This window comes from Tripterygium wilfordii, chromosome 22, assembly GCF_013401445.1.
Source record: "Tripterygium wilfordii isolate XIE 37 chromosome 22, ASM1340144v1, whole genome shotgun sequence".
NCBI classification, from domain to species: Eukaryota; Viridiplantae; Streptophyta; class Magnoliopsida; order Celastrales; family Celastraceae; genus Tripterygium; species Tripterygium wilfordii.
Genome location: NC_052253.1, coordinates 11477209 through 11492888, shown reverse-complemented (window position 1 = coordinate 11492888; position 15680 = coordinate 11477209). Strand labels below are relative to the sequence as shown.

At 35.3% G+C, this 15680-nt stretch overlaps 1 protein-coding gene across 2 annotated transcripts; it reads left to right on the top strand.

The window, feature by feature from the left end:
• The first annotated feature begins 1346 nt into the window (after positions 1–1346).
• On the top strand, positions 1347–15611 carry LOC119991813 (syndetin-like). 2 transcript variants are annotated; one of them, XM_038838294.1, is made up of 25 exons: positions 1347–1580; positions 2443–2616; positions 3017–3091; positions 3749–3827; positions 4244–4308; positions 4429–4518; positions 4691–4780; positions 4875–4961; positions 5174–5257; positions 5891–6010; positions 6670–6698; positions 6803–6935; positions 7822–8397; positions 9080–9621; positions 9712–9775; positions 10023–10125; positions 10331–10518; positions 11356–11481; positions 12113–12183; positions 12646–12708; positions 13897–13969; positions 14534–14653; positions 14777–14854; positions 15041–15091; positions 15202–15611. In XM_038838294.1, the coding sequence occupies exons 1-25, from the start codon at positions 1347–1349 to the stop codon at positions 15301–15303; spliced, it is 3417 nt and encodes a 1138-aa protein (XP_038694222.1). In that variant the 3' UTR covers positions 15304–15611. The 2 variants fall into 2 exon arrangements, with proteins under 2 accessions (XP_038694222.1, XP_038694223.1); XM_038838295.1 differs by lacking the exons at positions 1347–1580; positions 2443–2616 and having other exon boundaries at positions 3029–3091; positions 4249–4308; positions 15202–15303.
• The last annotated feature ends 69 nt before the right edge of the window (positions 15612–15680 follow it).

Genomic DNA, 15680 nt, shown 5'->3' with positions numbered 1-15680 from the left:
GTAGATGTCACAAATTCAATTTCTAAAAATAACCTCTCTACGTAATATATAAGGCAAGGCACGCGAACATCTTGCTTGTCTCTAAGCTCATGTGGGAGCATCGTGCACACCAATTATTTACCTTTACATTTGAATGTGTGAATAGATTGAGATAACCCATCTTATCTAAAAGAATTATGAGTTGTGACATTGTGTATATTCATTACATCAGTATGTGTTTTGAGGATTAACAATCTCAAATTCTCAACACTATACTTGTGGATAGTCATGAGTCATTACCATGCATGAACGAGGTTATTGAGAAGGGGGGCCGTTGACTTGTTACTAAACTAGTTAGGCAAAGCATTTTATTTACATTATATTGTTAGCAATGTCCTTTTCCCACGACAATTCAATAAATGAGATCATCAAATTTAGTAATTAAAGTAAGTTATTTAATAATATGAATTTATCATTCATGAGAAAAATAATAGAGATTTATTGCGGGTGTACTCGTGTACTAATTTGATTGGTTTTGAGACTCTACAATTCCTTAATAATTATATAGTATAAAATTTTACATTTAATTGTCAAATTAGCCACGTATTTTTTTTAATCCAACAGTCAAAAAATAATGTTACATCATCTTCTCTCATCACATATATTTTTTGATTTTATTTAAAAAAGATGACTTGACATCACATGAATCGTGAGATTAGAATTCTATATTTCAAAATTTAAGAGGAATTATAGGGTCCCAAATTCAATTTGTATTGATCAATAATTGTGGAGTCTAATTTTCAATCTAAGGATTAAATTAAATGTCACATCACATATTTTTTTGTTAATGTAAATCAATTTATCAAGAAGTGTTTGATAAATTTGGGAAGCAGTTTTTTTTTTTTAAATATCGTTGGAAGATATATTTATTGTTATAATTTCATTTTAAACACATATGCATAAATGGTCAATGGAATCACCTCTGATAATTTATGAACAAGCTAGTGTTTTTTTTTTTTTTTTTTTTAACGTGATATTTAATTTCTCCTAATGAGATTTGGAATAAAATAACGATCGGGAAAGTAATTTAAACATACAGTGTTAATGGTCTAAAGTCAGTCAGAGATCCAAAGTCTACCGAGGGAGCTAAAGCAATAAAGCACCGCAACGAACAAAAATTCCACGGAAAAATCACTCTCCAAATCTGCATTACCTGATCCAGAAAGGAAAACCAAAGAAAGGAAACAACCGAGTCTCAGATCTCCACAAGATCAATAATCCAGAGAACAACGACAGCAATCGAAGCAGAAGAAAATACTGTCTTCGTATGGGGCAACTGCTGCGTGACCGTCTCTGAGTGAAAACTAATGCAGCCAAATCCGTTCCCATTCGCTAGCGTGATTGGTAATTCGTTTCTGTTTTCCAATGGTGGGGAAGTGAGCGAGACTGGGTTTGCGGGGTCTAGGGTTTTCTTCTTTCTCCCGTTTTTGTTGTCCCAAGGAGGCGACATGGATCTTTCCAAGGTTGGTGAGAAGATTTTGAGTTCTGTTCGATCCGCTAGATCGCTTGGCCTCTTGCCTCCCGCTCCTGATCGTCCGGAGGTATTTGATCTCACTTGAAACTGCTGCACCTCAATTAGGGTTTAATGTTTATTTATCGTTTATAGTGTTGCAAACTTGCAATTCAGTTCTATGATTTCCAAAGAATTAAATGATTTGTCAACAGTTTAGTTCTTCAGGAGAGGGTTTATTGGTTTAATCGAGTTCATGGGCTTCGGTTTGACATTGCAAATTTTGACCACTGGCCGGGCAGTGCAGATTTTCTGTTCCGCTTCTAAAGAAATAAAGAACGTGTGCTTTTTCAGGCTTGAGACAGAATGTGGCGTGCCTTGTCTTTGTTGGGTTTTGTTTTGGTGGATCATTACGTTTCTAGTTGAATTATTTCAAGTTTCAAAGCATTATTTGTTTTTTTCCTGATTATCTGCCAATTCAATGGTACACATGGTGATTTCAAAAAGAATGAAAACTGTACATATGGACATCATGCAGAAGATCCAATCAAAGACGGTTGAAAATTGTTACAGTTATTACTAATTGGTATGGACATCAAATTTTATGCCCACGCTTCCATTTTTAAGCTTAGATTATGTTAATTTGGCCTCCCATTCTTTGTTTCAAGAGATAGATTATCAGATACTATCTCTTTTAGTGGGAGCTACATTATGAAGCATGGCCAGTGATTTATATTCTGCTTCTACACAATATATTTGCTGCAACTTTTTGGGCAAATGCATTAAAAAGAACTCTTATAACTACTGATTGAAGCTCAAAATAACTTGTACTATTACTTGGAAAGTTCCTTTACTGGTGGGTTTTTTAATGATTAACAATGCTGATATTTTGAAACAGAATAAGCTGGCGTGTGTGACAATTTTGGTCTTATATTCTTTATTTCCTTGTATAGGTTCCAGCTCGAGCTGCAGCTGCTGCGGTTGTCGCCCGTGCACTAGCAGGATTGCCTCCTCATCAGAGGTACAATCTCCCATCAAGTTCTGAAGAACTGCGATCAATATATGGAAGCAAACCGTATGGTCAAGATCATGTGGTGGAGGAGCTAGAGGAACAGTTTTATGAAGAGGTTTATATATCGTCTTTTAATGTTTTTTTAGGGTCATTGCCTTGTCCTGTATACTAAGTCTTCTTTGGAAAATTTTCAAGTTTTAGCTTTTAGGCATTAGCTTCATCAGGCATTCTTTTGTAAGTTTCCTTAATATATGCATCCTTTGTCTTGTGTTTCTTTATGCATAGAAGTAGCTAATCCATGAAATTAAAGCACATGAGCTCTGGTGTGTGAACTAGTATTTCTTACAATAATCAGACCGAAGTAGAGACTTGTTTGTTGTTGAGTGGATTTCGCCATGGGGTACTCTTCTTAAGTTTCGTTTCTCGTCTCTGTATATATCTGCCATATTTATCATTTTTCTTGTGTGATGGTTGGAGTTTTCAGAACTCTTTTTAATTTTTTTTTCTCTATGCAGGACTTTGATCCGGTTGGCTTTATTTTAGAGCATATACCATCAGGAGAAAATGAGTTGGAATATTTTGAGAAGCAGGTATTGCTTGTTTTGTTAAATTTTAGTGATCCAGGTGGGGTAGATAATACTTTACATCTTGTTTGGTATGTGAATATATCCTGATATTTGATGAGACATTTTAATTGCTCATGGGTAATAAATGGCCGGTTGTTATATTTAAGAAAGGAGCATGTCTGGTAGATTTCTGCTTGCAAGCGAAGAAGTGTACTTTATGTATAAGCATTAATAGCTGTTTGGTCAATTGATTCGTCATGAACTTCTGTTTAAAATTACTTTATCGACTATGCTATCTTTTTGTTTGTTTAATTCCCAACTCTTGTCTAATTAATGAGATGATTACTTTCATTACTGAGGCCAAACCTTGTTATTGATATAAGGTTGTTGTGCTTCATCTTGGGGTGTCATAGGTCCAAATGAAAATTGTACTTTTTCCATCATGGTGGTAATTCTGTTTGTACCTGTCAGAATTGACTTTTTTCTTTTTTTGGATCTTGGGGTGGTGGGAGTTTCATACAATGGGCTGTCATTTTTGTTGCTTTCAATGAGCACTGAAGATGATCTCCCATGTTACTTTTTTTTTATGTTTTGCATCAGGTCAAGTTGAATAATGGTTACACTGTTGTTAATCAGCATTGTTTTGCATCATGTTTTATATGAATCTCCTTTCTTGTATAGGCTGCTCTTAGGTTAGCACAACTGGATGGAGTGGCAGAGCGATTGTCCCTCCATGTTATGGAGCATCATGAAGTAATGGGTAGGTCCCTATTAAATTCCACCTACGTATTAGCAAATTGTCTTGGTAGTAGGTTGGCTCAAATAATTTTTGATCTGTATTCTGCGTTGTGGTCATTAGTTCCTTATACTTTCTGTTCATGTGATTTGACTTCTTACTGGTTTTTAGCAAAGTCGCCTATCAGGCTATGTGAATCTGAAAATATGATGCTTTACACAGAACACATGCCATTTCAGTGAAGATATTAATTTCCTTATATAGAGTTGTAGAATTTGAGTACAATGGAGACTTGTTACTTTTTTTGCCTTTTGCTTGTCCCAGTGACTTTTTGGTCTTTTCAAGTCTAATTACTTTCCTAGTTTCACCCATGCTTAATCATCAAGTAAATTTAAATCAGGTTTGTTTTGTATGAGATGTTTATACTTGCTTTTGGCCAGTGAAGGGGATGCATTTGGTGAGAGAAGTGGAGAAGGACTTGAAGGTCGCCAATGTCATCTGCTTGGTAGGCAAATTTAAAGTAGTAATAACAAGAATGATGAACTGCCATCATGATCACTGTCCTCAACTTTTGCTACTTATGTCACTAACACGGCTTTCATTGTGTATTTGCCTTTCATTGCAGAATGGAAGAAGGCATCTTACTTCATCAATGAATGAAGTTTCAAGGGATTTAATTGTAAATTCTAATTCTAAAAAGAAACAAGCTCTTCTGGTATTTACTCTCTTTGGGCACCTTCGGACATTTTTGTTATTTTGTAAAAGTAGTTTTGATAGTTTCACGAGCATTTGCATCTACATAGTAGCATATTGAAAACTAGTGATACCATAACTTATGTTTATTTGGCTACAAATTGGATCAAATATATTATGATTTGCAATGGCAGGACATTCTTCCACTATTAACTGAGCTTCGTCATGCATTGGACATGCAAACAGCTCTAGAATCCCTTGCTGGAGAAGGGAACTACTGCAAGGTGGGTTTTGATTTCTTGCTTTTATGAGATTGAGGTCTCATTTGTTTTATGTTGTTCTTGTATTGTTATATTCTTACGACTTACTTATGTTCAGGCATTTCAAGTCCTATCTGAGTATTTGCAGCTGTTAGATAGTTTTTCAGAGCTTTCAGCAATACAAGAGATGAGTCGTGGTGTGGAGGTGAACATATACATTACTCGCATTTCAAGTTCAAATTGCATCCTTCTTGATTTATAGTTTTATACTACTACTTCTAATGTGAAATTCTTTATTTTCAGATCCATAGAGTTCACTTCTAAAATTGTTTTTATCCAGTATTAGGCAGTCACTTCAATCCATGATTCTTCTTATGTTTTTGCTGTTAATTCTTGTAAGTTGTAACATAATTGCAGGTTTGGCTGGGAAGAACTCTACAAAAGCTCGATTCACTTTTGTTGGCAGTATGCCAGGAATTCAAGGGGGAGGGTTACATTACTGTCAGTATATAAATCCTTTATTCTAAGTGTATCTTTATTATCTTTCAAAGTGCTTGTGTGCATTTACCAGTTATGGACATCTCCAACATGGAAAACATTTCATACAATGGAAGAGTTTTTCCTTTTCTTTTTTTAACAAATTTTCTTTCAAGCATTTTGTTAGGACTCTTGGGTCCTCTATTCAGCATAGGAGACGTAATATTTCTTTACAGAGAGAAGTGTTTTGTGTGTGTGAGTTGGGGGGGGGGGGGGTGGTTTGCCAAATTCTGTTTTCTCTCGGTTTTATGCTTTAGGCTCTATTGATTACCTGGTCTTTGATTCGGTTCATACCTTCACGTACATTCTGTTGGTGAAATTTAATTTCTCTCCATATAAATTGTTTCAGAAGTTGTTGCCGCATTTTTTAATGCCTTGATTTAGTACTACTGCATTCTTCAAATCTGTTACCACTTTATGCAAGCATACAGTAGCTAGCATGCTACTTTTGGTTCCCAGTGTAGTTGACACTAGGCCTAATATTGTTTACATAATTGGTTACTTTGGTTCATGGAAAGTTCCAGCTGAAGGATTAGATTATAGTCATTTTTGTGCAGAAATAAGTTATTAATCAGAGGTCATCATGATGATTTACAGGTGGTTGATGCATATGCGCTCATAGGTGACGTTTCTGGTCTTGCTGAGAAGATACAAAGCTTCTTCATGCAGGAAGTTCTCTCCGAAACTCAGTCTGTGTTGAAGAGTATTGTGCAAGAGGTGTGGTGGCATATTAAAAACTATCCCTTAGCACTGGTTCTGACCATATTGCATTCCTTTTCTCTCCCCTGAATCGACCAATTAAACCTGGAAATGTCCAACAAAAAGAATTCGTAGCTTATCTTAATTTATTTCCATTTTCAGTTAAAATGCTAAAAACTGTCTGGTTTGCACCTGCTCACGACTTAATGGAATGCAACAAGAGTAACAAAGTGGAAGGTCTATACTCTGTTAAGTGTTAACAGTTTCAATAGCACAAGTCTTTGTGTGGTCAGCTGTTCCACTCATTTATTCTTACAGCTGATGGTATAGACCTTCCAATTTGAAACTAGAAAAACAAAATGGAAGGTCTATACTCTGTTAACAGTTTCAATAGTACAAGTCTTTGTGTGGTCAGCTGTTCCACTCACTCTTTTTTACAGCTGATAGTTAACATATACCTAAACGTCTTGTTGGTATTTGTACAAACCTGATGGAGCCAGTTGATCTTCTTCTTCTTCATTGTTCAGTAGCAAGGGGAATTGTGTCATGTTTTTATTTGAGCTCAGGATAGCATGAAACTGATATGCTTTGTATTCTTTTTAACATCCTGGCATTTTTTGTTCATCACTTTCTTGTCAAAAGACATTATTACTTAGATGACTGATTAACTTTTTCAGGACCAGGAAGCAAAGATGCAAAATAGCAGGTATATTCTTTTCATCTTAGTAGGTCCTGTATTGACCATATTGTAGCAGCTTCTGTAATTTTTCTGTGTTTCCTGATTCGTTTTTCATTTCAACTCAATTCCAGGCTGACATATAGCGATCTGTGCCTTCAGATACCAGAATCCAAGTTTCGGAAGTGTTTGCTGAGAACACTAGCTGTCTTGTTTAGATTGATGTGCTCATATTATGAAATCATGAACTTTCAGCTCGAAAATCAGGTAAACTAAAGCTCCGTTCGCTGCTGCTCATTTGCTCTGCGTTTCGTGTTAGTTTGGTCTCAGGTTAACAACTTCTGTATGATTCTTGCTGGGCCCTACAAATCGGTTAAGGTGTTCTCTTTCCTATTTTTGTGTGCAGTATTGTGTAATGTCTGTCATGGCATTGATTTGGTTACGCCTCCGATGCTAAGAAAACTTTACATTTGGTCCTCATGATCAACTGAATACACAATTTTTTTTTGTGGCTACTTGAAAATATGTTCATATTTACTTGAAAATCTATCTCATTATCATCTTGATGTCATGTATTTTATGGACCTTTTTTTCCTTCGGTTTGCCAATATATGCGAAGCAAATCATAATGGTGATGAACAACTTACATCCTTTAAACTTTTACAAATCAGATATATTATTTTAAACTAAAGTCTTTGAATGAAGTACAAACAAATATGTGGCTCACAGGTTCAATTCCTGCAAACAGCCTCGCCACATATTATGTGGGGGTAAGGCCTGCGTCCATCCTGCTGCCTGTCCCCAACTCCACCCGCTATGGGAGTTTTAGTCTTTGAATAAAGTAATGCATTTACCTGTAGAAATAGTTTGAGGGTCGTAGCAATACTAGAATTAGGCATGTGGGCACACATATCTTTATCTGCTTTCTCTTCTCTATCTAACTTTGGACTTAACTTAGAAGGGCTCTTTTGTGACTTCAAATGCAGTCATCTTCGATATATATATTTTTTGAGTTCAAAAGAAGTAGTCATCTTAAATATGAAATGCTCTTCTGACAATGTCATTTGTTTTCGTTTCAATGTTCTCCTTTTTTCCTGAGTCTTTCTTTCTCTCTCTTTTTTTTGACTCTTGAGTTCTTGTATCTCCATCACAGGTTTCAGCATGTCAAAGTTCAAGTACCAAGGAGAACTGTGACACCTCTTCGAATTCAGGAGAGATTCAGAAAAGTGATTCGGTTACGAAAATTTCTTGTAATGACCCAGGAAATAATGATTCTATTTCAGAATCTGTAAATGGAACTTCTGGTTCATCTTATACAGAGGAATTGACTAGAAATATCTCTTTGACTGATCCTCTAAGAACTACAGATTCCTCATCTATAGAATCTCATCATCCAGTTGATGTAGCTGGGAATGATAGCGATGAACCATCAAGCAGTGGATCCCCTTGGTATCAGCTGCGGAGCGATGCAACGGCCTTTGTGTCCCAAACTCTTCTTAGAGGACGCAAAAATCTTTGGCAACTCACAACAAGTCGAGTCTCGGTGTTGCTATCTTCAACTGCTGTTGGTTCAACAAGCATTCACCAATTTTTGAAAAATTATGAAGATCTGAATGTCTTTATCTTAGCTGGGGAAGCCTTCTGTGGAGTTGAAGCAATTGAGTTCAGGCAGAAGTTGAAGGCTGTTTGTGAAAATTATTTTGCTGCGTTTCATAGGCAAAGTGCATACGTAAGTTGATATCCTCTGCTTCAATTTCCTTGTGTGGTTGGAACTGTTAGTGTCTCTTCATGCTGAATGTTTGCTCTGGTTTTTGTCTATGGTGGACACTGGACAGAGCCTTGTTGATGCAAGCATACTATATATGCTGTGTTCTAGCTTTTTCTGAAGTTTCATGGCTCTTACAATGGTTTGTAAATAAACTGATAAGACAGGACATACTTATATTGGTAGGTTGGGATTTAAAGAGTATGATGGGACTTCCGATCTCTTTCTTCTTTTTGATGTCTCTTTCCCTTTTAGATTGTTCTGCATGTATAATGAGGCTTGTTCAGTTTGTAGATTGAATTTTGTTTATAGTTTTGCATACGTTAATAGTAATGTCTTGATAGACATTGTGTACAGAAAGTGAAAGAACTCTAATTAGAGAGGTGTGTTCCGTTTATTTAGCCCACACATTGTTTTCCTATTTATTACAGTGTCCTTCAAGCTGGTTTCTGTGGGTTCAAAAGGGTTGCGCATTATGTTTTTCTGCAACATTGTGCAAGCAGTACTCTTTCGTTATTGCTACATTTGGTTTTCTTTCTTTTCTGCATTCATGCTCAATGGTCTCTCTGCTGCAAAATCTTGATGTTGTTGTGACATAATTTAGGCTTTGTTTTGTTTTGTTGTTTTTTTTTTTTTTTTTGTCTAGGCACTTAAAATGGTTTTGGAAAAGGAGAGCTGGCTGACATTGCCACCAGATACGATTGAGGTAATCAGTTTTGCTGGGCTTGTTGGGGATGGAGCAGCACTAATCATTCCATCAAACAGCAACTCTACTAATGCCAGGGTACTTCATACCGACAAATTAGTTAACTCAGTTGATTCTGCTTACAAGAAGAGTGGGTTTACGCATTGGCTTAAAAGTGGAAATCCTTTTATATTGAAACTAACACATGCTTCTAGAGAGGGCCAGAGTCCTATACTAAATGGGAAAATCTCTGGAGACTACGATGGGGATGTAAATGTCAATTTTCTTGGTGATAAGTTTTCTCCCAAAAAGGCTGATGTAAATCATATGAATGGTGCTACTGGCTCAGAAGATGAAAATGAAGATCTTCTTGCGGACTTTATTGACGAGGATAGTCAACTTCCAAGTCGAATATCTAGACCAAATGTTTCAAGCTCTCGCTCTTCACATAGGATTGCAGATGAAATCACAGCACAAACAGGATCATCTCTTTGCCTTCTAAGGTTTAAAACAAGTTTTCCCTTCATATACTACCATATTGATTATTTTCTTATATTTGGGTGTATTGAGCAGTATGTATTTGTACATTTTAGGTCAATGGATAAATATGCTAGGCTTATGCAGAAATTAGAAGCTGTGAATATTGAGTTTTTTAAGGTATGTTCCTTGCTGTCTGTCATCTTTTTTTTGTTGGTAATCGAGTCAATTTTATTTTAGATAGATAAGGTTACAAGGGACATTCATAGCTTTTTAATTCTGTCAGAGATAGATAAGATGTTCTTACTTGCCTTTTAATTTGTCATGTTACTTGCTTTTTAATTTTATTCAGCTTTCTTAGAATCTCATTGATATTTTCATTTTTTTTTGTCTAAATTGAATTTCCTGATTCAGTATATTGTTGCAGGGAATATGCCAGTTATTTGAGTTTTTCTTCTACTATGTATTTGAAACATTTGGCCAGCAAAATACTACCTCTAGTGGAAGGTCTTCAACTGATGTTCTTAATTGTAAGTGATATTTGTTTTCTTTATCCTTCTCTTACATTTTTAGCAAATGTTAGCAAATGTCTGGTCTTTAATTCACCATGTTTTTTCTTTTCTTTTCTTATCATCTGCTTAAGAATTGTTATCATCTTCAGTCGAGCTAAGATGTATGCAAAAGTACTGAATGTCATGTAATGTAAGCATAATGGTATCTTCATTTGGTTCCCAGATCGTTTGAAGACGGCTTTATCCAGAATAATGCAAGATTGTGATCAGTGGATAAAACCGCAGTCGGGACCTTTTTCATCTGCGTCACCGACATCTTTGAATACATCGTTCGTACGTGCTGATGTAACACCTACTAGTCCCTCTAATACAAACTTTGGTCACTTGCAAGGCACGTCTTTTGGCCTCAAGGTACCCAAAGAAATGTTTTATCAATAAAGATTCTTGAATACAATGACCATATACTTTGTATTACTTTCCCGCTCATTGTCTGTCCTTCACAATAATTCGTGCGTTGCTGAACCAATGCTAATGAGGGTTCTTCATGTCTGTTCAGTAGACATTTGAAATAGCCATTCAAAACAAGTGGAGATGCAAACTTAGCTTTGTAAATGTACTGCACAAAAGCACGCATTGTCTTTGGTCACTTGATGTCCTGTTGTAGCCTTAATTGTACTACGTTATTCTTCCATCAGTTTATAATATACACTTTTGAAGTTTTTGTCTTTTTATGTAACAAGTTAGTACAAAATTTTGTTGTCTATTTAGGATACATATCTATTCTTCTTGAAGTGCAGCTGCCTTTTCATGTGAGAAAGAGTTGTATATTCTGTCAATCTTTTAAATACCCCCTTTTTGCTAATCCTGGTTACTTGTAAAAATATTGAGCAATAATAGTTGTAACTCTAAGGAGATTTACATTGTATACGACACTTTCTCGATGGTCTCTCTGCACTGCAACAAATTTGAACCCTGTTAGTTACTAGAGACCTACCTACAATTTTTACTAGGTTCATTATTAGATTTTACATTTATTTCTTGAGCAAAATTATGTATATAAGTGATATGAAGATTATGTTGCTTGCTTGCTTAAATTTAAAGGTTAGTTTTTAGATTGCATGCCTATCTTTTGTCTAGGGAAGTGGGCATAGTGTCGTTGGATTTGTGATTTCTGTTGGTCTTCAAGGGTTTTTGGTTGTCTAGCATTTAGTATGCATTTGAAGAAATGACATGTCAATTATATTGCAGGAAAGATGTGCTGGTGTTGAAACCATATCTCTTGTTGCTCAAATATTGCATAGATCTAAAGCTCATCTACAATCAATGCTTCTTCAAAAAAATCCAGTAATGGTTGAAGATTTCTATGTACACCTGGTATTTGCTATCTTAGACTCTTACTTTTTGCCTTCTTGGAGTAACTTTTATCTGTTCTTTGAATGATATATCAGTAACTTATATTTGCCAAACTGCCTCAGTATCTTGTAGAAATTGATAGATGCTGTTTATATTGCATCACATAGAAATTTGAGGATTAAATTAGAATATACATGAGTAGTTTTAGAATCACACAAATCTGTAGATGTAAGATTGCATTATTTTTGGGAAGAAAAAATACATCACTCCTATTCAAGTGATACAAGTCTTAAATCCCACAAGTATTGAACAGAGCATGATTCCAGATTTAGATTCTATTATTTAGTATGACATCCAATAACTCCGGAATTAGATTCTGACGCTTAACTGTTGTTTCTTCATGGTCTTTTACTCCAAAAACAAAAGACTATAAGATAGATAACATTATTAATTCCAGAGATTAGGTTTCTAATTCTCTGTTTATATAGTTTTCCATAATATGATGCATATGTTGGTCGTCCTTCCATAAGGATATCGTCTTCTACTCTCTTTTTTTAGTCTCATTGGAGAGAGATGTGTCCTCCTCTTAGTGAATGCATAAAAGCTCTTGTATTTTTTCTATTGTAATTTTTAGTTTTATGGTCTTTATTAGGTGGATTCTGTACCAGATCTTGCAGAGCACATACACAGAACAACTGCAAGATTACTACTACAGATTAATGGGTAAGCCAGAGTGTTTATTGCTTGCTAGGATTTATGAGAGAGAACCGGCCGGTCTCTGATTGAACCGATAGAAACTTGGTTATGGAAATGGTTGGAGAAAGCCAATATGGGTGCAATTGCCTCTGCAAGTATTGTTTGTTGCTAGTTTAAAAAGACCTTTTATTTGTGTGATTCTAGTTTGTGCTTGGTATTACGGTAATTAACATGAAACTTCTCCCAATGTTTGTGATTGGCCAACAACTTATGTCCTTAAAATTTCAGATCAAAATTCAGTTTTTCTTTAATACTATTTGGCCTGTTGCAAACATTTGTCCACTTGGCTTCTTCTTGATTGTATTCCCATGTGAGAAGTAAAGAATATTAGCACTAGTAGACTAGTATTATGGGGTGGTTCTTATCTTTTGATTGGCATTTTTGTTTATATTATTAAAGTTATCTTTGATACATAAGATCAATTTGCAGCTATGTTGATCGAATTGCTAATGCGAAATGGGAAGTGAAAGAGCTTGGGCTGGAACATAATGGGTTTGTTTCTCTGAGTCCTTGAAATAAATTTGTTTCTTGACTTTTACAATATTGCAATTCTGTGTATAACTATTTGTTCTCATGTTAGGCTACGAATTCTTTTTTACTTTTGTTTCTGATGCTTTTCTTGGGTGAAATAAGAATTCTGTATGTCAAAGATGCTATAATTTTTGCAACATATTGCCCTATTTCTGAGACATCGTTGTTGGATTAACTCTATTAAGGTCTTGAATGAGTTCCATAATTTATTTATAGGTTCTTCATTTAGGGGATGTTATGACCTTTTTTTTAATGCGAGTGATTTCTTTTTGTATGTATTTGGTCTTGAATGAGTTCCATAATGTATTTTGTTTTCTTGTTGATTTTGTATGTATCTACTTGAATCATATTTGGATGATGTTGGTGGTGCTGTTACTTGCGGATCCTTTTCAAGGAGATCTACTTTGCTTCTTGGTCACTTTTTGAAATTTGCTGTGAGTCCTAGCTAGCAACGTAATGAAACATTATATTAATGTTTACTAATCTGTAGAGCCGGTAGTTATCCGGGCTTTAGTTTGCAGGAATTTGACCAAATGATAAAGTCTTTATGAGAGGCTGTCCACTCCCAAAATAGTCATGTATATACATACTTTTATACACATACATGCATATATATAGGCAATGTCCTTGTCTGGCGTCATTTACCAAATTCTTTTGTGTGTCGAAGTTAACAATTATATTTTCATTTAGGCTACAATTTTCCATATTTCAGGCCTTTTATTACCTATGCCAAGAGAAAATTGAAACCAAATTCAAACGATGAATGGAGCATCTCTGGAGATCTTTCCTATTTTCTACTTCTCAAAAATAGATGCAAAAAGAATAAAGAATATTTTTTTAAAAAAATAACAATAGCTCTCTTAGTCGTGCACAGTTTGGGGAGTTAGCAAGTGAATGAACAAAAAATCTTTCTGGGAGACTATTCAGATATAGATTACTGCTGCTATAGAATCATTGCTCACTTTTATCATCCCTGATAATAATAGCCTACATGTGTTCTAAGTAGGCCAAAGGATCATATTGGTGAATGCATTACAGAGTTTTCTATAAAGAATAATTAGTTTCACATGGAGTGTTTCTCTCTAAGCCATGTCTGTGGAGCATCTCCTACAGCTTTTTGATCAAACTCTCTCAAATTGGCATAACTAGGTATGTGGATTTGTTGTTGGGCGAATTTAAGCACTATAAGACAAGGCTTGCTCATGGGGGAATCAATAAAGAGGTAATGATTGGTACCATTTTCACTTTAGTCCTAATTATGTACTTTCTTTGTTTTCACTTGAGCGCATCTAGTTTTTTAAATAAGATTATCCTGTGGATAACATTCATTGAAACTTACTTTGTTTTTGCATGAGCATACGGTATATCTAGTCTTTTTCAATTGATTACCCTGAAATATATACATTGATATCTTTAATTTATGTTCATATGGATTGCTCTGTCAATGTTACACGCATTACAATCATTTGGTGCACGTTTTATTAAATTAATTTGAAGTGGCTGATTAACTGATAGGAGACCAACTTATATATCATTATGTTCACTGTTGTTAACATATATAGATATAGATGTATTGCAGAAATGAAGTGTGCTGTAATAATTGAAGCTTTCTAGCATGCACAGAGGATAGTAGTTTTTAAATCAGTACATCATACATGCAACACCTTTGGGCTGTTGTTTTGCTAATTTGGATTGGTGGTGTGATTGTGTAGGGTGTGTAGAAGCTATAATTGAAAGTTCTGGACAATCTCTATAAATCATGTTAACCATGTTCCCGTTGCCTCAGGTTCAGGACCAACTCTTAGAATATGGAGTTGAAATAGTGGCTGAAACTCTTGTTGAAGGTCTCTCAAGGGTGAAAAGGTGCACTGATGAAGGACGTGCTCTCATGTCGTTAGATCTTCAGGTTAGTTAAGTGGTAATGATGTTGATGGCAGGAATTTGGACGTTTTGATTGTTTCATACTCTTCTCTGCTTCTTTTTGAGCGGATATATGCGGGAAATTGAGCATTGACTTTATTCTTTTCAGGTTCTAATCAATGGTCTACGACACTTTGTACCCGTAAATGTAAAACCCAAGTTACAAATAGTTGAGACTTTCATTAAGGTAATTATAGCTGTTTATGCAAATCTATTCTATGAATGCTATATTAGGATGTGCACATAGTGAGGGATGATTAATTTTGCTTAATTGAGCCTTGATTGTTATCTGGATTATAGAAATTCATTTAGAACTACAGTTGATATCATGATATCTAACTGCTATTCTTTCCCTTCTCAACTCTTTTGACAGGCTTACTATCTTCCACAAACTGAATACGTGCACTGGGTTCATGCTCATCCAGTAAGCAACCTCCGCACAATGGCTCAATCTTTTAATCGGCATCATTTTAATATCCTATTCAAGGCTTCGATTTTGTTTGTTCTAAATGTGACACTACCCGTTCTGTGCAGGAATACAGTAAAAATCAGATCGTGGGGCTAATAAACCTTGTTGCTGCAATGAAAGGCTGGAAGAGGAAATCCCGGTTGGAGGTACTTGAAAAGATAGAATGAGCCGAAGTGAAGTTGGTGTTTAGATTGCTATGTTTGGTTTCAAGCATACATGAAACTGATCCTTTTTCTCCATTGTACTGAGTAATGTACACCGAATCGCGTTTTCTTTTTTATTTTAGACTATCGCTCAAGTTGTATCCGCTTAAAGTGTCAATTTGTAACATATGAGATGCTCTCTGTAAAGGAAAAAAAAAATAAAGTGTAATTTTGGATCACATCATGAGTTAGCGAGTTCACAAAGAAACCGGCTCCTTTTCTGGTTGGAGATGTGATATACAGACTTTATTGAGATTTTATCTTTTATCTAATCCTTGATTGTTTTTTCAAACCCAAGTTTGCTTTTATCTAGTTTGTGTTTGGGTGATGCTCGTAAATTC

Excerpts from the sequence above, each read along its gene's own strand:
- LOC119991813 (XM_038838294.1), top strand. The coding sequence starts at position 1,347 with ATGCAGCCAAATCCGTTCCCATTCGCTAGCGTGATTGGTAATTCGTTT. Across the intron at positions 6,936-7,821 it reads ACTTTCAGCTCGAAAATCAG|GTTTCAGCATGTCAAAGTTC; the intron begins GTAAACTAAAGC and ends TCTCCATCACAG. Across the intron at positions 9,776-10,022 it reads TGAATATTGAGTTTTTTAAG|GGAATATGCCAGTTATTTGA; the intron begins GTATGTTCCTTG and ends ATATTGTTGCAG.